At 45.9% G+C, this 27309-nt stretch overlaps 2 protein-coding genes across 3 annotated transcripts; both read left to right on the top strand.

Moving 5' to 3' along the window:
* The first annotated feature begins 35 nt into the window (after nucleotides 1-35).
* Nucleotides 36-10661, top strand: map1sa (microtubule-associated protein 1Sa). Its single transcript, XM_026158008.1, has 8 exons — nucleotides 36-96; nucleotides 491-705; nucleotides 1770-1871; nucleotides 4293-4375; nucleotides 4555-4695; nucleotides 4784-7949; nucleotides 8145-8368; nucleotides 8445-10661. The coding sequence occupies exons 2-8, from the start codon at nucleotides 552-554 to the stop codon at nucleotides 8598-8600; spliced, it is 4026 nt and encodes a 1341-aa protein (XP_026013793.1). The 5' UTR covers nucleotides 36-96; nucleotides 491-551; the 3' UTR covers nucleotides 8601-10661.
* Nucleotides 10662-14542: 3881 nt separating this feature from the next.
* On the top strand, nucleotides 14543-25990 carry palm1a (paralemmin 1a). 2 transcript variants are annotated; one of them, XM_026159571.1, is made up of 11 exons: nucleotides 14543-15263; nucleotides 15686-15730; nucleotides 18026-18071; nucleotides 18368-18448; nucleotides 20615-20739; nucleotides 20866-20929; nucleotides 21216-21237; nucleotides 21306-21374; nucleotides 21509-21583; nucleotides 23739-23870; nucleotides 24591-25990. In XM_026159571.1, the coding sequence occupies exons 1-11, from the start codon at nucleotides 15244-15246 to the stop codon at nucleotides 25127-25129; spliced, it is 1218 nt and encodes a 405-aa protein (XP_026015356.1). In that variant the 5' UTR covers nucleotides 14543-15243; the 3' UTR covers nucleotides 25130-25990. The 2 variants fall into 2 exon arrangements, with proteins under 2 accessions (XP_026015356.1, XP_026015357.1); XM_026159572.1 differs by lacking the exon at nucleotides 23739-23870.
* Nucleotides 25991-27309: the final 1319 nt, after the last annotated feature.

Here is a 27309-nt window from a genome sequence, read left to right as displayed (position 1 = left end):
CTGCCTTCAGGGGCCCGATGGAGTGTGGGAAATACCACCGAAGAAGGAACACCACGTGGTTTACTGCGTAAAAACATGACGGCTGTCTAATAGATGGTATTTTTTTTATAAATCACTGAAATGATTTTACTGTAGTTTTACCTGTATGGTTCGCGATCCCGTTTGGGTTTCTCAGGGTCAACTTAAAGAACAATTTAAAATTACCAATCTGATGATCCAGCTCTTAAAGTTTTTTTCACTAAAGTCGAAAGTTAATTTTAATCCGCAGAAACGTGTCCTTATACTTTAAGAGTTTACTTTTCTGAGCAGGCTTCAGTTTGGTGAAGACTATTCGACGTTTTGATCTTTATTCTTTGGTTTACGAAACTATAAAACTCGTTTTTCCCGAGCTGCCCCTGAAAACAGCTCTGACTTCTGATTGGACAGCTACATGGCTGTCCATTCTCTTTGGCCGACTGATGTGCCATTTAAATCATTATCCCGCCTCTAGCAGCGGCGGGGTGGGGCTGTGGCTGAGGATGCTGTGACGTTAGCGGTGGACAGTCCATGCCATGATGGCGGCGGAGCGGGGCGGCGGTCCCGGCTCTCCTCCCGGCTCTCCTGCCGGCGCCTCCCGGACTGCGGCGGATCACTCGGTCCTAGTGGTGGTGGGAACGCTGCGACCCGCGGAGCTGCTGGAGCGGGTACTGCAGCAAATAGAAACAGGTGAGTTCTGGAAGTTCAGGAGAATAGAGCTGCGGGGCCGGAGGTCCCCACAGCCCTTCACAATAAAAGTCCGGGAGGCTGCTGTTGTTAGAATGAGCTGTGCCCGGTCCGAAGTTTTAGAGACTTTATCGCTTTGAAGCTGATGCAGAGAAACTTTGAACATAATTGTAAAGAGTAACTAGCACCTCGTTTTATTTGACATTTATGAAACCTTTTCCGGTTCGGGTGCAGCTGTTTAACGAGTCCAGTGTGCAGGTTTCTTTTTCGGGTCACTTTAGAGACTCTCAGAAACTGAGACTGATTCACACTGAGCTCTGTGACGAGGTCTAAGCTTTTTATTTCCGGATTTTATCCGAAAAAATAAAATGCATACTACTGAGTCATTATTTTATTTTTTGAAAATGCGTCTCGCCGGAAGTGGGCAATTGTGTTTCTTAATTTTCCGGACTTTCTGTAAAAGTAGGTTCACAGAAAACGAACAGAGCAACTATCAGGAGGACAATTTGATATCTGTTCAATATGATTAATGCGATCTCTGATTCATCTGAAAGAGTTTTGAGTTCTGAAACACGCTGAGCTGATTCACTGTCTAACCTTTAGACTGATCACAGTCCACACACACACACTTGTCTCTCAGCCTGTTTATTACAGCTGTTTTATGATGAGTGTGCGTGTACAAACTCACTCTCTGTCCACTCGCACAAAAAGAGGAAGTTGTGTTACTAAATATCACTGACTTCCTGTTTGCAGTAGAAATGGTCTATCTGACAGTGATGTGCGGCTGATATCTGAGGTTTCACAGCCATAGCACGCCAACAACAAGCTGTATATGAAAGATGTAACCTCGGTGATTTCACCCACTGCTTCGTGGACTCTGTACAGACTTAGTTACCTGCTAATTAGTGATAGCCAATCAAAATCCTTTAATAGCCCTTATTAACTTATTAACTGGAGCTCAGATTTCCTGGATGGCCTGTTAGTACAGTAACCTCACAGCAGCCATGTAAGATAATGTCATTAAAATTAAAATGTTCAGCCCTTTTTTGTTTCTTATTAATGTCCAGGTGTGCGCTGCTGGGCGGTGGATCTGGACGTCTCCGTTCTGGATCAACAGCTGAAGCTCTTTGTGTCGAGACATTCAGCCTTCCTGTCAGAAGAAGTGCGAGGTAAGCCTGTATTGGGATTGATTGGAGGAAAGAGGAGTGGTCAGACACTCGGGGTGGATTTGTACCCGGGCCTCTTAAGCCAGTACCCTGTGGACCTCCATGTTTGATGTGTTCTCTGATGCTGAGCCTGGCGGCCTCGGAGGATTTTAAAATGCATGAAATGCTTTCGATCAGCAGAGGAAAGTCCCGCTGATGCCTTTATCAATAGCATCATTAATTTCTGTTCAGCAGGATGATGGCACACTGTGATGGGGTGTTTTAGATCAAATGAAAAGCAGTTTTGTCCTGTGACTTGTGCTCATGGCCACAAGCTGATGGCGTGAGGCAGCGCTTCTGTTTTTTTGTAAACAGGACCTCAGACTGAGGTGGCAAGGACAGCTTTACAGAAACTGTCAGCAGCTCAGGACTCTGCAGGAGGCGTGAAGAACCGCGAGTCCTCAAACACGGCCGCTTGTGTCACATGACCTGGAGTCTGAAAGAAAATCACAAGGACTTTTAGATGTGTGCAGGATTGTGAGGGTGACCAAACGGATGAAGGTTCGCACAAGTGTCAGACTGTGTGTGTGTGTTCCCTGAACCTCTGAAAGAAACCGTACTTCATGTTTTCGTTCCCTTTTAGCTGAAACGTTAAAGTGGGAAAACCTCACCGTCAGCTCACAGGAAGCTCTGTAACGGGACAGTGATCAGACATTAGCTGCTGAGTTTAAATTATTAATGTTCGGGGTGGGATGTGGGTCCATCTCAGGTCATAACAGTTTAAAAACACCTGACCGTCTCAGTCTGAGCGATGCAGTTTCACGTGCAGCAGTTGCCAATTTCCTCTGCAGACGTTCTTCCAGCTTCATTCACTGAAGGATCTGAGTGGAGTTTTCTTCAGAATGAACAGGTTTCTGTGGATGCTGGTTACAGAATGTTCCACGTGTTTTGTTCTGAAACGATCGAGAACCAGTCACATATCACCTGTGACTGGGAGATATCCTTGTCACTGACAGGTCCTGCTAACATGGATAAACAAAGATCCATCCATCCATTCTCTTCCTCCTATTCTTTTTTTTGGGTTGCGGGGGCTGGAGCCTATCCCAGATGTCTTAGGGCAAGAGGCAGGGTACACCCTGAACAGGTGGCCAGTCTGTCACAGGGCTAACACATAGACACAGATATGTGGACCTCAGAATCAGTTTGAGATAACCACAGATAGACGGTACTTCTTGTGACCTTACTGATGGGGTATCCAAACTGAGCTTGCCGTCCACTGTGATGCGTGATGCCGAGCTTCCTGACACTCACCGTGACACAGAGATGATGAATATGAAGGCAAGGTGAGGGGCAGCTCTCTGACGGGGAGTCCAGAGCAAAGCGGTGATGGGGAGGTTGAGTGTCGTCAAAATTTGGTGGTCATAATAATGATGAAGAAGATGAACATCATCATCATCATCAGTTTTGAGGGTTTAAAGTTGACATTTTATAACTTTGCTGTGTTTTCCTTTAATTTGACCCTCCCAATCTTAACACATGGTCTAAACTGAGGAGTTGAAGGCTCCTCAAATTCTGCTCAGCTCCTCTGAGGCATTTCAGTGCATCTGAAAGACTAACAGCTGATGGCCCAGGTGTTTACCCTCTGCCTCACCTAAGAGGAAAGTTGACCTGGGACAGGTCAGCGACTTAAAGGCAACAACACGGACAGAGGGTAAATCAGACTGTGGCACAGTTGATCCAACAGGACGGAGTGAAGTCATCAGTCTGAGGGGCTTTAAACAGAGACAGATAATTGGTTGTTCCATCCAAACACAAACACAGTCAGCTGAGACTCTGCTGAGCCGCCCAAAGACATACAGACGATTGTGGCTCAAAGAGTTGGCAGTTCGTCTTGTAACCAAAAGGTTGCCGGTTCGAGTCCCTCGTTGTGTCCTTGGGCAAGACACTTCACCTACCGCCTACTGGTGATGGCCAGAGGGGCCGATGGTGCGATATGGCAGCCTCGCTTCTGTCAGTCTGCCCCAGGGCAGCTGTGGCTACAACTGTAGCTGCCTCCACCAGTGTGTGAATGTGAGAGTGAATGAATAGTGGAATTGTACAGCGCTTTGAGGGCCCCGAAAAATGCTATATAAATGCAATCCATTATTATTATTATTATTATTATTATTATTATTATTATTATTATTATTATTATACGTGCGCACACACACGCACCCAGACAGACAGACACGCGTGCACACAGATGATGAGCTTTAGTTTCAATGGATGTATTTTCAGTGGAACCTGGCAGGCAGTGTGGTGGGTGGATATGGTCTTGAGCGATGTCCCGCCAATGAATGAGCAGCTGCAGCACTCATGGAGAGAACAGGAGAGTGAGCAGGAATGAGGGCAAACCTGAGGGAAGATCTCCCCCTGACACTCGTTTGTCCTGTTTGTGTGTTTCAGGTCAGCGGACTCTCCAGCACAGCGGGGACGTCCTGGACACGCAAGTCGTGGTGAATCCAGGCTCAGAGTTTGTTTCCTCAGAGGTGAGTCAGACGTGAACCTTTACAGATGTTTTCTCAGCTGTTGGCGGGCTCTCGCGTACACGGAGATCAGCTGATCTCCTGTATATCTGAGAATACTTCCTGGCTCGGTTTGCTAGGTGTGTGTCTGAGTATGTTTTTATTTCCTCTGAGCTGCACCGATGATGCATTTCCTGTTTCAGGTGCGGCGGCTTGTCTGCAATCCATCGCGCCGCAAACTGCTGATTCTCGCCGGTCAGTGTGTTGAGGGCAGCGGCGACATTGTACTGCAGAAAGGCTGCTTCTCCCTCAGCAACCTCATCCAGATTTTTTCTGACGAGGAGGTAAGCAAACTGTGTCTTTGTTGGTTTTGTTTACACAGCATGTTTAAGTGCTTGCTGATGTTCGAGTTGCTTGACTCTGTGTCGACAGGTCGGTGAACTGCTGAGCTCGGCAGGCCCAGCGGTGAAGCCTAGCCTCACCCTCAGCTGTCCAGACTCTGGCCTTTGGAAGGAGCCGGCACTGGAGAAACACAATCTGCAAGACTTCATAAACATTCGGATCAACCCTCCCCCAGTCCTGCCCGAGATGGAGGGTTTGCAAGAGTTCGTAGAGTACCTTTTGGAGTCTCTGGAGCCCGAGTCTCCCTTCGACCTACTGGAGCCCCCAAGCACCGTGGGCTTCCTGAAGCTGTCTCGACCTTGCTGCTACATCTTCCCTGGCGGGAGGGGTGACTCTGCCTTCTTCGCTGTTAACGGTTTTAATGTCTTGGTGAACGGCGGCTCTGACTCACGCTCCAGCTTTTGGAAACTGGTTCGACACTTGGACAGGATTGACGCTGTACTGTTGACACACATCGGAGTGGACAATCTGCCGGGCGTGAACAGTCTGCTGCTGAGAAAGGTTTCCGAGCAGGACGACGAGGCTGCCGGATCCCATCCCGAAGAGGACTGGATGAAAAACCTCATCTCCCCTGAGATCGGGGTGGTCTTTCTCAATGTTCCCGACAGGCTGAAGTTCATCCAGGAAGATCCAAGCGAGCTGCGGAGCTGCGATCAGGCAACAGTTGCTCTGCAGCACCTGCAGAGACTGGCGATCAGACCAGAACCCCTGAACCGGCCTAACGGACCTAGCATAGAACCCGTGATCTTGTTCCAAAAGATGGGAGTTGGTCGTCTGGAGCTTTACACTCTGAATCCGGTCAGCGGTAGCAAAGAGCTCGAAGCTTTGATGCAGACTTGGCCAAACAATGGATCGAATGTGAAGGGCTCAGATCTTCCACTGCCGTGCCTTGTTTCCATTTGTGCTTTGTTGGTCTGGCACCCGTCCAGCCCTCAGGAGAAAATCATCCGTGTGCTCTTCCCAGGGTGCACGCCTCAGACCAAAATTCTGGATGGACTTGAGAAACTCAAACATCTGGATTTCCTGAAACTACCAGCAGTGTGTTTGAAGGACCTGGAAACATCCAAAATCGAAAAGCAACCAAAACGAGCAGACAGTCGAGAAAGCCTTAAGTCCCAGTCTAAGGACTTCAGACCCAGTAGTGCCTTACAGAAAGACAAACTTGGACGAGTGGATGCCAAAAAACAAGAGATGAAAACCAAGCCTAGGGTAGCAGCTGACTCTGTACCTAAAGACAGAAAGGATGCCGAAGAAAAGCCCAAAACAAAGGAACCAGAGGCTAAATCGAAGCCAGCGAAATCTGCTGAAAAGCTCATTCCAAAGAAAGAGGTTTTAAAAGAAGAGAAGAAGGAAGTGAAGAAGAAAGACAAGAAGGAAGAGAGTGGAGAGAAAAAGAAAGAAGCAACAAAGAAAGAAATCCCAAGTATGAAGCCAAGGAAAGACTTCAAATCTGAACCAAAAAAAGACGTGAAGAGGGACGTGAAGAGCGATGAGAAGAAGGCAGCAAAGCCAGCCATTAAAGAAGTGAAGAAAGCCACAAGTGCAGCTTCAACAGCAAGTGCAGAAATAAGAAAACCGTCTGGGAAGACCAGCACTCTGAAGAAGGATGGGACTCTTCCCAAGAAAGATACTTTGAACAAAGGGACGAAAGGCAAACCGGTGTCAAAGGAGCAGGAGACCCAGAAGGAGGTGGCTCGCTCTAAGGTGTCCACACCTGAGGACATGACGGCTGAATTTGAAAGACTTCGATTGGAAGATGAGAATGGGAATAGTGGTAAAAGTGCAAAGTCCAGGGGGTTGAATCCTGACGAAGTAAAGTCCAACGGGAACCCGACTTCCGCAGTAGAGAGTCCAGAGAAGTTTCGCTGCTCAGAGACTGATCATGATATGGTCACTGCCTCCTCACTGGTCGCTAAAACTCCAAAAGGTGATCTTAGTGTGAACTTTGACCTCACCCAGACCACATATGAGCCAGTGGACAGATCCTTGAAAAATGGACCCGATGTCTGCATGGAGGAAAAGACCCTGGAGCTGGTCTCTCCTGCAGATTCTGCCCCAAACAGTGCTGGACATACCCCTTTCTACCAGTCCCTCGAAGAGGACATTCGTGGCTTGGGCGAGGACAGTGGCCTCGAGGCAAGAGGGTCTAGTTTAGGCTTTGAGGACTACAATCAGGGAAGTTCATGTAGGACCTCTGACCTCAGCTCCCTGCCTGAAGGTCTGGAAAACTCCACATCCTCTCAAGATAAACCGTCCAGCCTTCTGACCCTCAGTCCTTTTAAGGACATCATGCCGGACTCCTCCCCAACCATGACCTCCATGCCGGCTGAGGTTGGCTCACCTCACTCTACAGAGGTTGATGAATCACTTTCAGTGTCTTTAGAGCAGGTTCTGCCCCCCCCTGCTGCCTCCCCCAAAGTCTGCGCCAACGGCCACGTTATTGACTTGGACTCCAGTGCTGGGATAGCCTTGAGGTCTGCCCATAACGGGTGCTGTGGAAACAGATCAGAGGACCACATCCATGGGATGTCAGAGGTCATCTCGGATGTTCTTCACGACGTCGACCTCTGCTTGGTTTCCCCATGTGAGTTCCAGCATCCCAGAACCTCGGAGAACCATCAGCAGCACGTGAGCCCCAGCCTCGCCACGGGAACGTCTCCAGACGTCTCTGATAACAACAACCACTCTCAGGATGCGAGCAGCAGCGACCACGCCTCAGCCTACAGTCAGGAGACTCCGCCCACATCAGTAAGCGGCACCCTGCCCACCACCACTGATTCTGATATCCCCCCCAGCACAGAGGACTGTCCTTCCATCACAGCCGACATTGATTCTGAAGATGATTCCAGCGGGTTCTTTCCACCCACCCAACCACAGGAACATCCTACATCACACTTTACCCACAGGGCAGGGCAGCACGACCCACCGCCAGCGCCGGTCAAGGACCTCCCTCCTCTACCGCCGCAGCCTGGAGCCTGTATGGCTGACTCAGAGCCTGACAAGAAGAGCTCAGCCGGAAAGACAAAGAAACCGCTGCAGAGAATGTCGTCAGGGAGCACAGTGGCCCAGAATGGAAGGTCGAAGGTCGGCAGCTCCACAGGGTCCTTAAAGATGGCGTCCAGCCTCGATGCCAAGCCCTCATCCCGGAGTTCACTGGGTGGATCTAGAATCGGAGCTGCAAAACCTCAATCCTCAGGTATGCCTTCAGATTATAACCCACGCAGTGACCTGCTGCATGAAGTCACTGAGGCTTAATCAGGAAATCAAAAAGCATGGCCACTGATTTATTGTGCTTGTCACAAACTGCCTCACTCAGAGTTAAATAAAGATAGCAGATCATAAAACCCTGGTTTATGATCATGGTTCTTTTTGTTTCTTCTTTTGGATCCAGGTTCCAGAGCTTCGGGTTCCTCCGGGTCTGAGGGTTCTGCGGTCTATGTGGATCTGGCCTACCTGCCGTCCGGGACTGCCTCCACCACTGTGGACTTGGACTTCTTCAGGCGCCTCCGCTCCTCATATTACATTGTGAGTGGAGACGACCCGGTGAAGGAGGCGGCGATGAGGAGCATCCTGGATGCACTGCTGGAGGGGAAGAGCAGCTGGCCGGACATCCAGGTTTGTGACACTTTCTTCACCTTCCCATCTGCTCACGAGCTGCTCTGTGATTGGTGTTTCTCCGGGCTTTTCTCAGGTGACGCTGATCCCAACGTTTGATTCGCTGGCGATGCACGAGTGGTACCAGGAGACCCACGACAGGCAGCGGGAGCTGTCAGTCACCGTGCTGGGCAGCAACAGCACCGTCGCCATGCAGGAGGAAACCTTCCCTGCCTGCAAGGTCGAGTTCTGAGGTCGAAGCCCCACCCCCTTCCCCTTTGCCACGGTTGCACCCAGACCAGCGTGATGAGGAGGCTGGCTGTGAGCATGCTCAGTTAGAAACACTTTCTCTCACCTGTGTGACGACATTTTCTCACCTGCTGGATCAGCACCTTCATCTCACCTAAGAGCAAACATTAACATGTAGCATGACAGAAAGTTGAAAAACCGTGTGACAAGTAAACACAATGGCTTGGGCGAGGCACGGAGGTTAAAATGAATCAGTGTTTTATAAAGAAGCGAACGACAAGAAAGATTTTTATCAAAGAAGCGTGACGCTGGCATGATGTGTCTGTTCAGTTAGGTTGTGTCAGTGTCTTATGATTTACTATTCTCTGTTTAGCCCCTCCCCCCACTTGCCTCTTCGTTTTAAGCTTATCTCGAGGTTCTCCTGCAGGGTGGAGGAGACCGTCCCGACAATGACTCGCTGTTGTCAGAGCTGCCAATTAGATTTTTACCTCACAGGAAACACGCTAGGTGGGGTTTATCTCTAAACTCGTGAGCTTACAAACGAAGACATTATAAGACCAAAGGACTAACGAGTCAATCAGACAATCTGCTCTCCTTTTCTGCGAGGTAATCTTCCTGTTTTTGCAAATGGAGTCTTGCACTTGCTCCAGGTAAAGCAGTGAAACCTTGTAAATATAAGAGCTACGTGAACACACTGAAAACTAGGCGATTTAGGGGGCGTGGCATAGGTAAAACGGCAACTGGATCAGCTTATACACTGCGGGGAAAATGAACCGACGCCCCCTCAGTGGAGGCAGTTTTATTGCATTTTAATGCAGGTCGTATAAACACCTGGTCATGTCTCCATCATCTGATCCTGGGCTGTGCAAGTAAATGAGACCATGAGCCTCTCAGAACGACAACAAGTTTGTGATTACTAACGCCATCGTTATCATCGCCATCAGGGTGACTTCACTGTGTCTCTGAGGTGTGCTCGTTAAGCAGTCCGGTGTGATGGTGGACGCGGGTCAGTCAGAGAACATTTGAAGATTCAAGCACGAGATCCAAAGGTTGATTCTGTCAGCGACAAAGAGTGTGAGGCTGTGACAGATATCCGACATAACTTCAACGTTCAGGTGACATCAGTAAGGCTGGTGTCATTAAAGCGCCTAAGGGCGACTGGTGTGATTTGGTGCTATATAAATGAAAATGTATTAACTTAAGCTCCACCTCCTGTTTACCATCGGCATCATCAGGGTAACGAACAGTAATCAAACTCGGGTCACGGACACTGAAGTAAACAAACAGCCTTTTTTTTTTATTGTAGTTGTAAAACCAGCTGTTCACATCTCTGATTGGGTCTGTCTGATGTTAGGATGAGAGTTGGTTAGCTTGTGGATGTGCTCCACTCCGTGACTCGTCTGACCTTTAACCTCAGCGGTGATTTAAGACAGACCTTGTGATGATTACCTGATTATCTCAGTGGGAATGTTCCCCGTTCAACTTCCTGTCCTGAAGGTTCTGGTCCAGTTGCATTTCCTGCTTTGACCTCAGCACAGATCTTCCCCCGTTCTTCCTTGGTGTGCTTCAAGTACTACACTACCCACTAGCCTCAGAAGCCATGTCTCAATACAGTCTGTGATCAGTTTGACCTTTGACCCCCTCCCTCGGGTGTTTCTCACACCGTGCAGAGAATTGTGGGTCAGACTGCTACCAGCTGATTGGCTGGCCTGCTGCAGTGCACTCTGGGAAGTGTAGTCCTTCGAGAACCAATGGATTTTCTCTCTGACTGATTTTTGAAAGTCAAAACATTTCATCGGTAATTTATTTATTTAATTTAACATTTTTACAAATAAATCTTCAAACGTGACGTTTGGTACGAGCTGCTTGCCGCCCGTCTCTACCCAATCAGCATGGAGCTGATCAACCGTTAAAGGAACAGTCCGCTGTGTTCGTCCCACCCAGAGGAGCGACTGAAGAACAAACAGATGAAGTTAAAATCAAATCCTTCTGATATTTTATCTTTACAGTGAACATTTAGCTTTTAACTTTTATTCGCAAAGCTTTAAATTTATCTTTTTTTAACCCAGGAAATGATTTTCAGCTTTAGTTTGTTTGTTTTCTTCAGATTTTCTTCTTTGTGCCTGCAGACAATTTTTTAATATCCAACCAATCAATGAGCTGGAAATCATGAGAGCTGAAAAAAATGTACTGATAATCTCAGACACACACACACACACACACACACACACAAATCATTTGTGCATTGAAACACTAACTGCAATGATTGTCTTTCAAAATAAATGTCCCTTTCACACAGTGTATGCAGTGTTTTATTGTGAAAATCAGTGAAATTGATCTGAGTTTAAATCAATCACTGCTGACATTAAACTCAATTAAACTTAAGCCTTCTGTTAAAGAGCAAGGTCTCGTAAAAGTTTGATTGTGTGCCAGTGAGTTCCACTCTGAAGTCATGGTCATTCCTTTATATTCACTTCAGTTTTATTAATTTAGCACCGTTGACTGTAGAAAACTTGTAGAGCTATGAGATGATAAGTTGTGTCTTTTTCATAATAGTGATGTGGTTGTATTTAACGAGTCACTGTAAACCCATCAGCAGATGGACCGGAGCAGCCGGGCTACGAAAAAAGTGTAGGGAGGCGTGTTAACAGTCATGTCCAGTGGGTGAATGATGCTGATGCTCCACCTCAAGTCACAACCGTGCAGACTCGGGCTCCAAAAGTGCAACATGGCAGCTCCTTCAAGCGGGCTTCATTTTTGTACAATGGGAGGAAGTGCAGCCAGGTTCGCCATCTTTTCTATAGTCATTGATTAGCACCAATACACAGCTTCAAGCTGCTAAGTGGAACGATTGCACGATATCAACACCTGGCAACAGTGGGGATGAAGAAGTCCCTTTTAACAGGAAACGAGGCCCAAGAAGGGGAGCACAGAGATGAGGAGAAAAAGAGAGAAGACAAATTTAAAGATGCATCAGTGAGGATGGAGGAGAGGCAGCGAGTGCAAAAACAGGAAGTTGTTAGAAAGAAAGAAACCAGTCCTGCATATTTGTTTAATATGCGCATAGAAAGACCTATCTGACAGCTCCAGGAGTCCTCACAGGCATCATATTTCTAAGATTTGTAGGGCCAAATATGATAAGCTTAGTTTTATCTGAGACCACTGGAAAAAGGTGGGCGGGGGGCTTTTGTATTTCTTATTTTATTATTTAAGAATGGTGAAAAAGTTTTTTTTTTTTTTTTTAGCATTCCTAATCCTCTTTTGTAGAAATGAGAGGTGATCCAGGTCTTTAAAGCACTCGTGCAGTGTGATTTGTGTCCTCACAAACTGATCAACCCCAACACACAGGCTGATTTCAAGTCAGATTAATTCACAGCACATTTAAAAACAGCTGCTTGATAAAAGTGCTGCAGAGCAGAGAAAATAATAAAGAGGTGAGGTAGGGAGGCACATGCCCTGCAGACTTACACAATACAAGTTTAAAATCTGTGTAGTGAGTGATTGACCTGAGCAAATATGGCTAAAATAGTCAAGTCGGGATGAAAAGATGGCAGGATGACCCTCAGATGCCTTCACCTGCTCTAACAACAGCAGAGTGATCACTCACAGAGGCTTTAATACAAGGACATCAAATTCATTGTAACTCATGGGCCACGTACAAGCTACGTTGATCCTAATGTGGCCAGACATTTATGACACGATAAATGTGTAAAATTACAGAAGTAGTTCTGGCAATTCACTGCCCACACTGTCCTGTAATTATTTCCTGAATGGAAACAACGGTGTATTATCAGTGCACAGGCTCGCCACACACCACTCCGCACAGCACACTACGGCAGAACATCTCATTAGCATTCCGCTTTAGCATACAGTTTCACACATTACAGTTTTTTACAGACGCTAGGACACATTTCTCAATACTTAGGTCACTTTTGCAAAACTCTTCACACAATTCTCCTAACTGACCCTCAGCTTGGCAAAGCAGTTCATTCCACATTCAAAATGCACTACAACTACCAAAACACTTCATTCAGGTCTCAAATAAAAACATTCCTCCAGAACACTAGCAAAGGTTGACAGCCGACAAACACACTTTGTCACCCACAAAACAATGACCTAAAAAACACTAACAACATGTAGCATTACACAGTGTTTTCCTGTGTAAAACAAGGACACATCTCTGTTTATAATTTCAATATATGTTACTGGAATGAATCAGACATCATGTATTTATGTTTATGTATTTTTATTTTTTTGCACTAAGTAATCCCAAAATACAAGAATTCGTATACACACCATCCACTGATACACATACAATAGTAATGCTAATCTACTCGGTCTTCTCCATTTGGCCACAGGTTCTCATCCACATCACTTCTTATGTCATCTTGGGCAACACACCTAGGAAAGAATCTTCTGGCATGCCAGAATTGAAGGAGTTGAAAAATTGAAGGAGTAACAACTGTGTAGATGTTCATCCACAATGAGAATCAGCTGTGGCTGGTTAAACTGCATTGTTAGATTTAAAATATGTTTCAATAAAATATTGCCGTTGGATTTTGCTGTCTTTTCAAGTTTTGCATTGTGTTATTGTTTTGACCATGAGTTTAACAGTTTTGAAAACAGTATGTAAGCACATGCAAAATGTCCTGTCCGTACAAAGGTTTTTGGCAGTTGTTGTGTCTGAGTGAGAAGATGATTCATGTAATTTGAGAGATGTAGTCATTGAATGCATTTTGTGCCAAAACAATGATAACTGGTCCTCAGTTTAGCCCACATAGACTTCTGTTGTGCTCACTGTGTGAGGAGTTTTGCAAACGTGACCTAAGTATTGAGAAATGTGTCCTAGCGTCTGTAAAAAACTGTAATAAACAAATGAAAAGTACATAAAACTGGTGTTGGACATGTGTCCACTAAGCACTTATTACACTCGGTGCTCGTCAGCTAATCAAACATGTTTTATGTGTCTGTACTACTTAGCTATATTGTGTGCGGAACAATACAACTCACCTCTCGTATGGCTACGGCAGACTGGCAGCGATTACTGCAGCCAGCCTCACCTAACCAGCCACACTGAGAGCGGGGGGGGGGGGGGGGGGGCGCTGTTTCCCCATTACACTGATATTTGTGGCAAGTGGAATAATACCACAAACACTGTTACACTACCAGAAATTATTTCCACTACTAATTAATTACCGTTGAGCTCAAAGGTCCTATTAATAAACTGTTAATGAATGTGTATTTATGAAGACGATTTGTGAGACTGGTAAACTTATGATACATACAATAGTCTTTCGTCCTACACGGTGCATTTCAAGGTCCTGCACCCATCCGTCGGTAAACTGTACCTGGGCTTGTTGCAGTGACCTGAAGTTACTAAACTTCATGAGTGTGTGCACTCACTCCAAGAACCGTGTAATTATAAATCTGAGCGTGGTGAAAGTTGGCAGCACACTGACGTCTTTTGTCCACTCTGTGTGCTCGTAAGGGTCTGACCCTTTCACTCCTTTGATTTTTTCCTCGTATCTTTTCTTTGTCTTTTCGTCGAGTCTGTCTTTGTACGGACCGGCATTGTTCTCCTTTTGTTTTGTACATTAGTTTTTTGTGCGGCAAAGAAAAAAAAAGAAGGTATTGGAACCGGAGAATGAACGTTTTGCGGTGCTGCAAATGCTTGCATTTGATGCGGTACTTGGATTGTTTTGCCACGAGTTCCCGGCATGCAATGCGCGAAAATCACGTGATTGCTAAACAAGGGGGAGGGTGCATCCAGCCTCTTCGGCTGTAATTGGTCCAGCCCAGAGTCGATCATGACCAATTGGCCAATCCAACACCTTTCATTATATATACCCTTCCTAAAAATTAAAAATTAAAAAAAATAAATAAAAAAATATCCATCGGCCCATAAAAACAAAAAATTGCCAGCGGCCCACCGGGCAAATGCCCGGTATGCCCGATGGCCAGTCCAGCTATGGTACAGTAAGAAGCATGGTCTGCAGGAAGTCGACCATTAAAAAAAATTCTTTCCAACCACCACTAGGTGTTGCTGCAGGATTATTGCTTCACCTTCCGTGTTAATTAAATGAAAAGAAAATGAGACAAACTGTCCTCGGGATAAATGTCTGTCTTTAAACTGTACCAAAAACAAAACTTTAACATGTTCATTGCCAAATATCTGGAGTGTCGACATAAATATGACATTATATTCAAAATGAAGCGCCTCATCCTGGCGCTTCACTGAAACACTGAGTTTAAAAAGCACTCCAACTACACTGAGAGTAACTAAAGTATGAGTACTTACTGGTACTGGATGATAATTCTGGATTCATTCGTGTGTTTATCACTTTCATGATGTGAATGACTTGCAGGAAGCTTCATGAAACTTAAGCTCATGAAAAATAGATTCACATGTACGATAAATGATATGAAGGACGAGGAGCAAACATGGAGAGTGCAGAAGGAAGTACTCGTGTGAAGCAGAAGGCTTTGTTACCGAGTCTGACGTCCCAGTCTGTCCCCGTGACAGCTGCAGTAATAAAAATAATAAGTCATCATGGAGACCAGGAGCTCCACATCTTTATCCCGTCCACCTCACAGTTCTTAAAATCGATCCTCCATCCATTAGTCAATTGATCAATAACAGCCCCTTGATGCATGCTCAGTCATCCAGGTAAGTAAATCCCAAAAGGCTGATTCTGTCTGGCTAGTTTCAGTCATTGTGCAGAGGAACCGTTTATAAGGTTGGAGACCTGCTGTAAGCTGAGACTGCATAAGTCACCTGGATGATGACGAAACGTTTCTCCCACTGAAAACGTCCAGATGAACAGAATCAACCTTTTGGGATTCAATAACAGCGTTTTTGCATGTCGGACTGATTTCAAAGTAAAAGTCTTCCTCACTCTCATCTCTTGATTATGAATCTGCAAGCACACTTTCAACTGTGACGTCAAAATCTGACCAAAAAAGGTTCAACATTCAAAACTTCTCCTACCCTTTTCTCCTTTCCTACCCTCCTCTCCTTTCCTCCCCCTCCCTCCTGTCCTCCGTCCTCCCCGGTGGGCGGGTTTGTTTGCTCTCTCGGATGTGGATCAGATGTTTGATTTTGCTGCGGACTGATCTGCCGTCGGACATGGAGGAGTGAGTACACTTTATTTCATCTCTCTCTTCTTTCTTTCCCTTCTTCTCTTTTCTTCTTCTGGTTGTTTTTCTGTGTTTGTGACGTATCTGAGACTCGTGTCGTCATTGTGCGGCATCAGGGCGCTGAGTCAGGACCGAGGGGTGGATGGGTGGGGGGCTAACTGCACCAAACCGGAGACTTTGGGGGGTGTGGTGGGGGTGTCCGAGTCACCGCAGCGGCAGGTGATGGGTTAAAGGGCGTGCGGACCCGCGGAGTGATCAAACCTCTCTGTGCTCTACTTTCCCCTGCGGAAGCAGCACCAGCTCTGATCAATAAGCAGCACGAGCGTCTATGATTGCATATTGATCAGTTTCTGTGTTCCTCATTTGAGCTCAGTCACTTCCGTCAAGTTGGACGTGTGAGGAGAGGGTGACTTCCGGCGGGGTTCTTCACAATATAAGGTTTAAGCCCCAGTCCGATTGGTTCAGTTTTCTAAATTCAGCAAGGCAGGCTCTTTAATGATGTCACGATGTCACTTACAGAATTACAAGAATTACCACAAAGTGTGAATTTTCAGAAACGTCAACATAAAACTTGCTCTGACACACCTGCACAAAGTCTCACTCACTATGGAGTTACCATACACCTGCAGAGACGCACCCAATGGATGATTTCCACAGGAAGAGTCACACCTGGGAGCAGATCCAGGTGTCAGATGGTGCTGAGATGAGTTCTGATGTTTCTGTACGTCATGTTTGAGGTTCATCAGATAATCAGATTTAACTGATGCAGGTAAACAGGAAGCTGCAGATAAATCATTGGTTTCTTACCACTTTGTGTTTTGGGAATTTTTTTATCTGTATTATTTTCCATCATGTTCTGCAGAAATCTGTTTTCTTTGTGACTTCTTCATTATTTCCTCCTGCCTTCCTCACAGCCACTTATAAACCCAGACTTCAGAAAAGACTGCCAATCAGAATCTGGGAGCTGGTTGAGTTTCATCCCAGCAGCTGTTTTATTTTGAAGTGCACTTCCTGTGTGCTTGTTTGGTGTGCCTGTGGGATTGATGGAGCTGCTGCAGCCTGGTGGAGGCTCAGAGGCAGTAGTAGGATGTGGTGTCTGGACAAGGACACAGCCCAGAGCAGAACCACGTGTTAGTGCCAAATGTGGGACTAATAAAGGTTTATCTGATCTTATCGCTTATCTTTACTTTATAAGGCTAAGCTGAGAGTACTTTTACTCTAACATGTAACTGAGTATTTGTACTCTTCTGTTTTTACTGCAAGTACTTCATCACTGCAGTGCATGGACTTCCTGTCTGCCTCTAATGCGGCGTTTCAATTAAAAGTCACACACCTGCTGACTGACCGGAACCCTTTCCTCTCAGACGGATCACAAACTGATCAATAATTAATATCATCCAATCATCAGTCTGAGCTCCTGTCCCATTACCTGCCATGCCCCTCTCTATAATACATCTCACTGCTGCTGAGCAGGCATGGACAAAAACACAGAAAGAGCCTGAGCTTCAGTTTGAGCCTTTAAAGTACCTCCTCCTCGTCAGGGCGCTGTGTCTGAACTGCTTCCCAGTGGGCCGGGTTCTAGCTGCTGGTGTTGTCGGTCCTTGCAGTGGACTGTGGTCTCCATGGAGACCATAAAGTGAAGCTTTGTTTGAGGTGTCTGAGAGGAAAAGTTTAAAGTGTAAAGCATACTGTGTGTCCTCCAGAGAGGAGAGGTGGATCGAGCTGACCTCTGAACCCAGTGACCTCTGTCCCGATGAGTTCATGGTCTCAGCCTCCAGTTGAAGTCTCACTGAATAAAACATGAAGTCTACTTTGGGTGCGATGCTCCCATTAGACTCAGGGAGGAATCAGGGCGGGACCAACGCCGCATCTGCGTCTGGCTGCTCCTTGTTTGGTGAACTCTGGTTTCCTGAGTGCTACACCAACCAGCAGCAGCTCCGCCAGCACAGACCGCCTGAGGCCTCGCACTGCCTTCAGCTCAAGCAAACTGAATAAAGGGCAGCCATCTTTACAGCAAATAACTGATGACTCACCGCTGTTGAGCACTTGTTAGCTGATCGCTTCAAAACTCTGCTGGAGTGTGTGTGTGTGTGTGTTTGAGAGAGAGAGAGAGAGAGAGAGTGTGTGCGTGTGTATGTGTGAGATAGCTAGTCAGTGTATGAATGAGTGTGTGAGGTTAAAGTGTAAACAGAGCTGTGCATCGAGCATCTGTGTATTAAGCGGAACAAGGAAACGTACGATTCAGTGATGTCACAGTGACATCATTAACCTGTCTGTCTGTCTCTCCCTCAGGGTGAGCGAGGTTCTCTATCAGCAGGATCGACTGCAGCTCATTGTGGTGAGTTTACTTACAGTCAGTGAATGCAGCATCTCACACACCTAGTATCAATGATTCAGATGTGTGTGTGAGACCCCACCCCCCCAGTAAGTTTTATTGCTCGAAGTTATCAATGTTGACTCTGAATTTTAAACTTTATCTAAACAAACACACTTTTATTTTATTTCAAAATAAAAGCCCACACTAAGAGAGTGCAGTCAGTAATCAGATTACCTCAGTGGATTACTTCAGAGCAGAAGTGTGATTGGATTATTGATCCCAATCAGCAGCTGGTTCTGTTTTCCATAATGCTGCAGGAGAAAAGGAAGTGGCAGACGGAGATCGAGAACAAGAAGCGTCAGTTGGAGGACGACAGGAGGGCGCTACAGCACCTGAAGGTGAGCCCACCACTTCCTGTTTCCTGTTTTCTGTTTAAAGGTCGGGTGCACTCAGAGGTGAGCAAGATGCTGAAGCCTTCGTACCGTTCTAAATCGCGCCGCTAGGAGGCGTGAAGACGCAGAAACACGAGTCAGACTGAGACCTCATGTCTCTGAGCTCTGAGTCTGTTCAGGCACGTAAACAGACTGCTGCAGAGATCCAGGTCTGATCAAGGTGTGATCCAGATATGACTCAACCAGATCCAGATCGGATCCAGGCCTGATCCAGGTTTGATCTGGGTCTGATCCAGGCCTGATTATGGCAGGGGCGTGGTCTCTGGCTCCGCTGCAGTGCAGGGGTGTTGCAGTGCACTCAAGGGGCTGTGCCATGAAGTCTGATGGGCAGGTGGAGATGATTGTGTTAACGAGGTTTCCCTCCCTCCCTCAGGTCCCACGCCGGGACCTGAGACGAGTCGGTGTGGAGTTGGCTACAAAGCTGACATTGATGCCAAACCACAAAGAAACATTTTTGTGCACTAAATAAACGAAACCAAAACCTGAATGCTCTGTGGAGTCCAGCTCTTTCACACTGATGTTTTTATTCATGTCCTTCTTTCAGATGGTCAGTGGTCATTTCCTGTTTTATTCTGATAGGCGGCTCTCTGTTGTGTTCTCAGAACAACGACAGAAACCTGTCGTTCAGATGTTGTATATTCCAGACTGAAGTGCTGTGGAAAATTTATTTCTGCCAGTAAATTCTCTCATCTATTATTGATCTTTGATATGAGATCATATTTCATTAATGACTCTTATCAGTTTGTCTTTCACCAGAAAAAATAAAGAGTAACTCTCTCTGGCTCCTACTCCTGCTGGCTCACTGTGTGTCGAGTCTTCCAGGTATTCAGAGATTCAAGAGGCACAAACTGAGAACAGCTGCAAGGTAAAAATATCTGAGATCAGCCAAACAGCACGCAGGTAGGACAGGACTGCCAGGGCCATGTGAAATAGCAGCTGTTTTCCCGATGAGGAGGAGGCCGCGAGTTCAGAGAGCCCGAGCTCATCCAGATAATTTTATTCAACTAAAAGGATCCATTCAGGCTTCACGCGTTTATTAAAGGGACACTCAGACGTCCTCCTGATGGACGTTGGTCCATGAGCACCCATTGCTGTCTGTGCACGCCTGCTTTCAATCATTAGATACTAAAATGATTTTATTCCATTTTCACTGTTTTCTCCTTTGAGGACATGATGCTGATGCTCTCCAATTTGTAGTGTTGTGTAGCCGAAACGTCAAAACAATAAATGGATAAAGATTTTTTTTCTGCCAGCATGTGTGTGAAACGAGCAGCTTTTTAAGGTGCTGATTAAAATCGTTGAGAGTTTGAAAGACGACCCGGCGAGGACGAATCCCACTCAGAGCCGTGCAGCTGAGTGTCTGCTGCTGTCAGCTGCAAGGGTTTAATGAGACGCTCAGAATGAGACCAGAGTTCAGGTTATATATGTAAAAAGCTCTGATGAACCCGCTGGTTTAGTTTTAACCGTGCATGGGGATTTTTTTGCAGACTGTGAAGTCTGATGTCCAGGTTTCCTTCCTCGTGCTGCTCTGATCTTCATCTTGCTGGCTGATTTGTTTAGTCTGGAGCTGCTCAGCCTTTCTGACACTTTTTAAGGTTGAAGCTTTCTATTCCCGAGGCTGACAGATGCTTTGAACCCTCTGATCTGCTTTGATTATTCTCTTCATGCTCTGTGGATGATAACACATCTTCCTGCTGGAGAGTCTTCCTCACTTAGCTGGAAGCTTTGATGAAGGACAGGATCCCCAGGTGTCTCCTGTGGACTTTCAGGGCTTTATGTTAATTGTTTTCTGAGTGGATCAGAGTGCCAGTCTGTCCTCTCCTGATGATCTGTCAGCTGTTTGCAGTCAGAGGACTTCCTGTCTCACTCACAGCTTCCAATCGAACAGCTGGACTCACCTGCACACCTTCAACCTGCCTCCTTTATAAAGAAATGATGAAGGAATGACGACGGCTTCGGTGGTGGGCTTCATAGTGAGCAGATCACGAGTGAACTTTAAGCACATGTTTCTGCAGCTCTTCTTTTCATAAACTTTCATGAACAAATATGAATTTGATACGTGCCTCCTCACGTGTTAGAAGGAAGCTGTCATCTATGTGACCTGTGTTTCAGTCAAAGGCTCTGAGGGACCGCTGGCTCCTGGAGGGAGCATCTGCTGGACCCGAGCAGAACGAAGTCTGTAGACAGCTGGAGCAGGACGAGGCCCGGACCCGGAGCCTGGAGGAGACCATCGACAGGTCTGAGCCGCCGAGCCCGAACATCCAGGAAAGGTGGCCTTATTCACTGTGGGATTAAAACCATCAACTGTGTGTGTGTGTGTGTGTGTGTGTGTGTGTGTGTGTGTGTGTGTGTGTGTGCTGTAGGCTGCAGCAGGAACTTGTCGGCCTTGAGACTGGATCTGTCTGTCAGACCATAACTAACATTAAAGTGAGTGTACATGCACGCACGCACACACAAACGTTTTCTAATATCACTTTTTTCCTTTCTAAAATCAGCTTTTCTGCTGTCCTCATAGGGTTAATAGATCATTTGAAACAAATTAGGTTGGATTACATGGGTGAGGATGTTGGGAGGGGGGTTCACTGGCAGGACTGGCTTACTTTGGAGGTTTTTTCATGTTTCTGTTTCCCGTTTCCTTCTACTTATTGATGGAGGATTCCTGTTAAGACTCTTATTGTGAAGATAAACTTCCTTTCTCTGTTTGTGCCTCCAGGTGTCATCAAGACCAGCTTCAGGTAAATTTCTAAATTTCTCTGTCTGTTTTTATTCGTGAAGCCTTTGTCTCACGTTTGTCTCTGATCAGCTGTAGAGGTCAAAGATCGCGAAAGGCATCAGCAGGACAGGGCTCCACTGGCAACTCAGGTGATCCAAGGTGAGACTGTGCTATAACTGTAATCAGATCTCAGTAATCAGATTACAGTTACATTACGGTAAGTTGTTGTGATAACCTCACTGTTAGTTCTTTCTCTGCTCTGTCTTTGTGCCTGGCCCATTTTTACCCACAAGCCCCTGCAGAGTTCAAAGTTAACAAAAGTCCTCGACTGAACAAACCCAGAGAGGCGACCGAGGAGATGAAGAAAGGTGAGTCAGAAGTGACCACACCCACTCTGCACCGACCTGACGGGGGTCGTCTTAAACTGGTGAACTGAGCTAGTTTTCCTCAGGTGGGACATGAAGCTCACCTGGAAGTCACCAAGTCAGGAAATAGATCCAGAATATTTCCATGGCTAAAGATTAGCTCACTGGGAGAAGGAGATGGCCATAGGCCCTATGGCTGAGAGCAGCCGGAGGGTTGACGCAGGTCTTCCCCTGCTTTCCTGTCTGTCTTTGATGCACTGTCTAATAAAGCCAGTAAAAGAATAAAGTACAGATGAGATCAGCCATGTTGTTTCCTGACTTTAAGAGTTTGCGTTTGGTTCTCCGTGATGAGGTTCGAAGAATCAGTAAAATATGATTAATCGCAGCTTTCAGTGATTTTAATGAGTCTGTTATCATTCACCCTGCAAATGTGTAAGGTCAGAGGTCATAGAGTGTAGACACGTGGGAGGAGAGGGGACATCGACCTTAATGTGTCTCTAACAGCTGCCTTCCTGTTTCTATCTGTAAGTCCGTTTTAGGGTCACGTTAACAGTGAATTTGTGTGTTGGCTGGTGTGATGGGTGTGTGTGTGTGTTATTGTGTTGTTTCCCTCATAGTGTAGGATCTGTGGGAGGCTATTGAAATGAATCATGGGCTAAATGAATGTATGAAGCTGTGGGAGTTTCCTGACACTTTGCTGGTATTTAAGGCTGAACAGAAGCAGGTCTGAATCTACCCCTGGCATGACTGCAGGGGTTTCCACGGGAGATGTGAAGGCATTTGGAAAAAGACGATGTCGGAGCCAGAGTGTGACCGCTGTGTCAGCACTCAGTCCATCCTGAAGGTCGAGTCCTCACAGCAACTGTCAACATGCACATGTTAAGTGAAGCTCGAAGCATGTTAGATTAGAAACATCAGTAGAGCTTTCACATTCTTTCCCTTGACTTTAATAAATACATGCAGCCTCACTCAACATGCAGAGAGAAAATCAGAGTGATGCACATGTACTCAAACAACGCAGCAACAGAGGAGGCAGACTCTGACCGTACGAACGTCAGCAACTCTGCTTCTGGTCACAGATTTCAAGTTTCAGGAATAAACTCTTGCAATAACCTGAGCTGCATCCAAGGCCCTCTTCCTCCACCTCCTCACAGTGTCCCTCAACATCTGATGGAAAACGTCTCCCATGTACACTTATGGACAAAAGTCCTGAGTTACACCTGTTAATCTGTGAATCAGTGCCACGGGTGTATTAATCCAGCACCTGTGACCTGCCTTTATCTGTATGAGAGACAGAGTTTGAAAAGCTCAGCAATTCCAATGTGGTGCTAACAGGACGCTACTGTTACAAAAGTCCGTTCAGGAGAATTCTACCATCCGCCTAACGATCTGTTCTCCCATTTATCAATCCATCCATCCGTCCGTCCGTCCGTCCATCCATTAGTCTATTCTCCCATCCATCCATCCATCCATTCATCCATCTATTCTCCCATTTATCCATCTGTTTATCCATTCATCAATCAATCCATCCATCCGTCCTTCCATCCATCCATCCATCCATCCATCCATCCATCCATCCATCCATCCATCCATCCATCCATCATCCATTCATCCATCTATTCTCCCATTTATCCATCTATTCATCCATTCATTCATCCATCCATCCCTGGCATTAACATCAGCAGACACTGTGCACCAGGAGCTTCATGGCTGAGCAGCTCCTCTCAGGGTAATGTGTGGGTGCTGGTGTCCATTTAATGTATCTGATCCTTGGGACTTATCTGAGTTGTGGTTGTTTGCAGCTGAAATGTTTTGGTAGTTCAGTTATTTGAGGCAGCAGGAGAGGATATACACACTGTACCAAAGTCAGTCTGGATGATGCGAGCAGAGCCTCACATATTCCTTCTGGTCATCAGACCCTTCTTTGTTCTGCATGGTTATGTCATGTCACACTAATAGAGCTGTACCTTTGCTATTGGAAGGTTACCCTCACCTGGGGTGCTTGTTTATGACCTGCTGCTTTCTCTGTCCTGACTCTTCTCTTCTGTGATCTAACCTTCTGCCTGCTGCCTTTATCTTTAGATCCGCAGCAGCTCATTGTGTCTGTTGTGTTGACCCCCTCTGACCCTGTGATCCCTTCTAACCCCTCCCAATCCAGCGATGTACTCGGTGGAGATTAAAGTAGAGCGGGACAGAGTGACGGGGGAAACCAGGGTTCTGTCCAGTAACACCAAACTTCCTGTTGACCTCTCTGACCAAGGGGTCAAAGTTTATGAAGATGAGCAGAAAGGTGATGTTAGCAAGTAAACAAGAAAAAAAAAATAAAAACAAAGCCGGCTTTAAGAGAAGGGACCTGCTGATGCAATAACTGACTCTCAAAGGGCTGATTTAAGCTCTGCTGTGCGCGCATTTATCTGAATCTCTTCACAAGCTCATGGACTGTAGATGATGAATCACTCATTCTTTTTTTCTTAAATTATTGAACTATTTGCCCTCACAGTCTTTGCTGAACACCTCCACATCTTCACTTCAGAAACTCTCAGCATATCTGGGAGGACCTCTGAACTCCACTCATTACCTGCCAGATGTTCCACCAGGTATTTTCATAGCATTAGACACCTGCGTTACACACCTGTGACAGGCTGTTGTATCCTGAGAGTTTCAGATCTGAGGGTCATTCCTGCTGAGTTCCTGCAGTGGACATTTTATAGCACAGTGTGAGGAGCAGATCCATGTGTCTGGTTGTTGCAGCGCCTCCTGCTGGAGGTTTGCAGGTTTTCACAGCAGCAGTTTTCCTTCTCCTAAAGCCACAGCGGCCTCAGCCTGCCTGCATGATCAACACTCACCTGACAGTCAGGTGGTCACACCTCATCACTTTCAGCTCCAGCTGAAGGAAGCTGATGCACAGGTGTACTCTGTGACATCACTCAGTGAGTCTTTATTGGTCCTTCAGCTGGAGAGCATTCAGGTGTCGCACTCTGACCCTCACCTGTGTCTTCCTGTCTCCCAGTGGTCCATGAGCTGAATGGTGAGGATATCCACCTGCTCAGCTCCTCTGAGGTTGAAGAGCTCATCCACAAAGCTGATGAGGCGTCGATGATGTCACAGACTGTCACCACTGTGACATCCCTCCCGACAGCAGAGGTTCGGGAGGAGTTGGAGCTGATGCGGTCCAAGTCGCCGCTACCTCAGGTTCCAGTGGAGATCACAGGGCTAGAGGCCGAAGTGGGTGGTGAGCCGAGCGTGGCTGAGGCGAGCACTGAGAACCCGGTTACCATGGTGTTCATGGGATACCAGAGCGTAGAGGATGAAGATGAGACCAAGAAGGTGCTGGGGCTGCAGGGTACGGTGAAGGCCGAGCTGGTGCACATTGATGACCCAAACGGGAAGACATCAGGGGGAGAAAAGGAGGCGGATCCACCTCTGCCCACCTCCAAGGCCCCACCAACCTCCACTAAACCTCCAATGGCGATACCAGTGGCAAGCAATGGGGAGACGGCAGGGAAGGAGAAGGAGAAGAAGCCGTGTAAGTGCTGTAGCATCATGTGACCTGGTGACCTGTGGGGGGGGTGCCGCCTTGAAACGTAGCACGCAAATACAAAAATAAAAAGGACTGAAAACTCCTCCCATTGCTCACAGCCCTCCCAACATCACTTCCTGTTTTTTCCTTCAGGTGTATAAAGCCTCTCTTTACTTTTTCTATTTTCTTGAAGCCTTTTTACTTTTTTACTCTGCACGTCTGTACTTACATGTCTCAGTGTTAGCATAGCCTCAGTGTTAGCCTCCGCCTTCGCTGTGCCAGGATGTTTGTAGCTCCTCCCCCTCCTTTCTGTGAATGTATTATTATATTTATTAGAAGCTGTCTGAGTTTTTAAAAGAAGAAATAAAATGAGCAGAAACTAGTCTGCTTTTGTGCCGCAGCCTAAATTCTTCACCTCCACCTTCTATATGGACCAACAAGTACCTCTCTATCCCTCAAGGGAAATGAGCATGTGTTCGAGCAGTAGGATGAAGACGGTCCAGTCTACAATAAATAAACACAGTTAAAGTGCCACGGGCACTGAAAACTGTGTAAAATGTTACATATACAGCAGTGAAAACAAACAAAGACAATAAAAATGGGCAGAGTAAAAGATTGTGCAAACTATAACATTAATTAATGTGTACACTATAAATCTGATAAACAGCTACATGAAGGTTTAATACAGAAATGCATGTTTGGAGTCTTATACCTGACAGGTCTGTTCACCTGTCCTTGAATGAGGTCTTATCCTGCAGACTCGTGCATGGCTCTGTGTGATCAGAGGTTTTAATCCAGCACTGCTCAAACCAATGATCTTTACAGGAAACAGATGAGAACTCGAAGCTGCTGTCGTCTTTATTGAATAAAATTAAACCGTTTTAATTGTTGATTGCTTCTTTGACCTCTGAAAGTTTGAAAAGCATTCGCTGATCTTCGTCTCTGTGGAAATCTTTTGAAGCGTGCTGCATTGAAAGTCTGACATAACCTCAGAGGATTCACTCACACTGGGCTCCATCAAACAGCACTCACAATCCCATCAGCTGTTTTTTGATCCACCCGCTGAGTCAGCGACGCTCGCCAAGAGGATCCAACTCTCACAGCTCAGCGATCGGACTGCCACACACACCCTCATACACGTCATTGCCAAGTGTAGCAGATTTCAAATGGTAGACTGTTTTATGATGACAAACAGGGACTGGTTGCAAAACTGGCTTTATTTTCTAAGCATTTTCACAGCAGCAGGTGTTTCTTAATCCCAATGTGGAGTCCATGCAACTTTGGCCCACAATATTTAAAAAACATAAAAATATCAAAACAATGGTTTCTCTCAACAGCCACTTCAAAATCAAGTGTAATAGCGGGGTAAAACTGAGACAAATATGAAGCAAAGTATACTTCAAAATAAACTACTGATAATCACTTATAATATTTAAATCCCCACTAAGATGGATCAATTACAAAACACATATTCATACAAAAGTAAATTTTCCCAACACAACTGAAAATACTATTTAACGTGCAGCCTTATATGACAAACTCATTATACACATAAAACAAAATCTGTACATGACTAACATTTAAGTCAAGTCAAGCAGAGTTTTATTGTCAACCCAACAATATAAACTCAAGTACACAGTGGCACAAAATAGCGTCCTCCTAGATTAAAGGTGCAAACTGTAAAAATAAACTGGAAAAAAATAAAATATACATATATATACACAACTATACAGGAATAAGATGAACTAATAATAAGTACAACAGTGTTGTACTTGAATAGAAATAGAATAAGAACAGAAAAGAACAAGAATAAATTAGTACAATAGTACACAGACAGAGTCAAACAGTGCAATACAGCAGAGTGCAAGTATCGGGAGTGAGAGGACAGTGTTATGTAGTCCAAGAAGTGTGTGGAGAAGAGAGTCCAGTGTGGAGGAGGGCAGTGTGGTCCTCGGGAGCCGGACTGCTTGGAGGGAAAAGCTATTTACATATATCTAAAAGGCAAAATGCAGCAGCAGACCTCTCTGTTTAGCACAAGTGAAAAACACATAAATAGGTGGTATAATGATAAAAGGCAGTTTCCATCACTTTGGTACTTTGGGGACTTTTAGCCCTAAGAACTAATACTTAGTAAAGCAAAATAAACCAAACTTAAATTTATAATTTAGTACAGGGAGACAAGCTACAGAGAATGTGCCTTACCAGTGTG

Source organism: Astatotilapia calliptera, chromosome 23 (genome assembly GCF_900246225.1).
Source record: "Astatotilapia calliptera chromosome 23, fAstCal1.2, whole genome shotgun sequence".
Classification (NCBI taxonomy): Eukaryota; Metazoa; Chordata; class Actinopteri; order Cichliformes; family Cichlidae; genus Astatotilapia; species Astatotilapia calliptera.
This window is presented reverse-complemented; position numbering and strand designations above follow the sequence as displayed.

What these genes read in the sequence shown, in the direction of transcription:
- map1sa (XM_026158008.1), top strand. Translation starts at nt 552, where the DNA reads ATGATGGCGGCGGAGCGGGGCGGCGGTCCCGGCTCTCCTCCCGGCTCT. An exon ending in AGATTTTTTCTGACGAGGAG is followed by an intron (nt 4,696 to 4,783) that starts GTAAGCAAACTG and finishes CTGTGTCGACAG; the next exon opens with GTCGGTGAACTGCTGAGCTC. An exon ending in TGCAAAACCTCAATCCTCAG is followed by an intron (nt 7,950 to 8,144) that starts GTATGCCTTCAG and finishes TTTTGGATCCAG; the next exon opens with GTTCCAGAGCTTCGGGTTCC.
- palm1a (XM_026159571.1), top strand. Translation starts at nt 15,244, where the DNA reads ATGCATGCTCAGTCATCCAG. An exon ending in AGACCATAACTAACATTAAA is followed by an intron (nt 20,930 to 21,215) that starts GTGAGTGTACAT and finishes TTGTGCCTCCAG; the next exon opens with GTGTCATCAAGACCAGCTTC. An exon ending in GGCAACTCAGGTGATCCAAG is followed by an intron (nt 21,375 to 21,508) that starts GTGAGACTGTGC and finishes TTTACCCACAAG; the next exon opens with CCCCTGCAGAGTTCAAAGTT.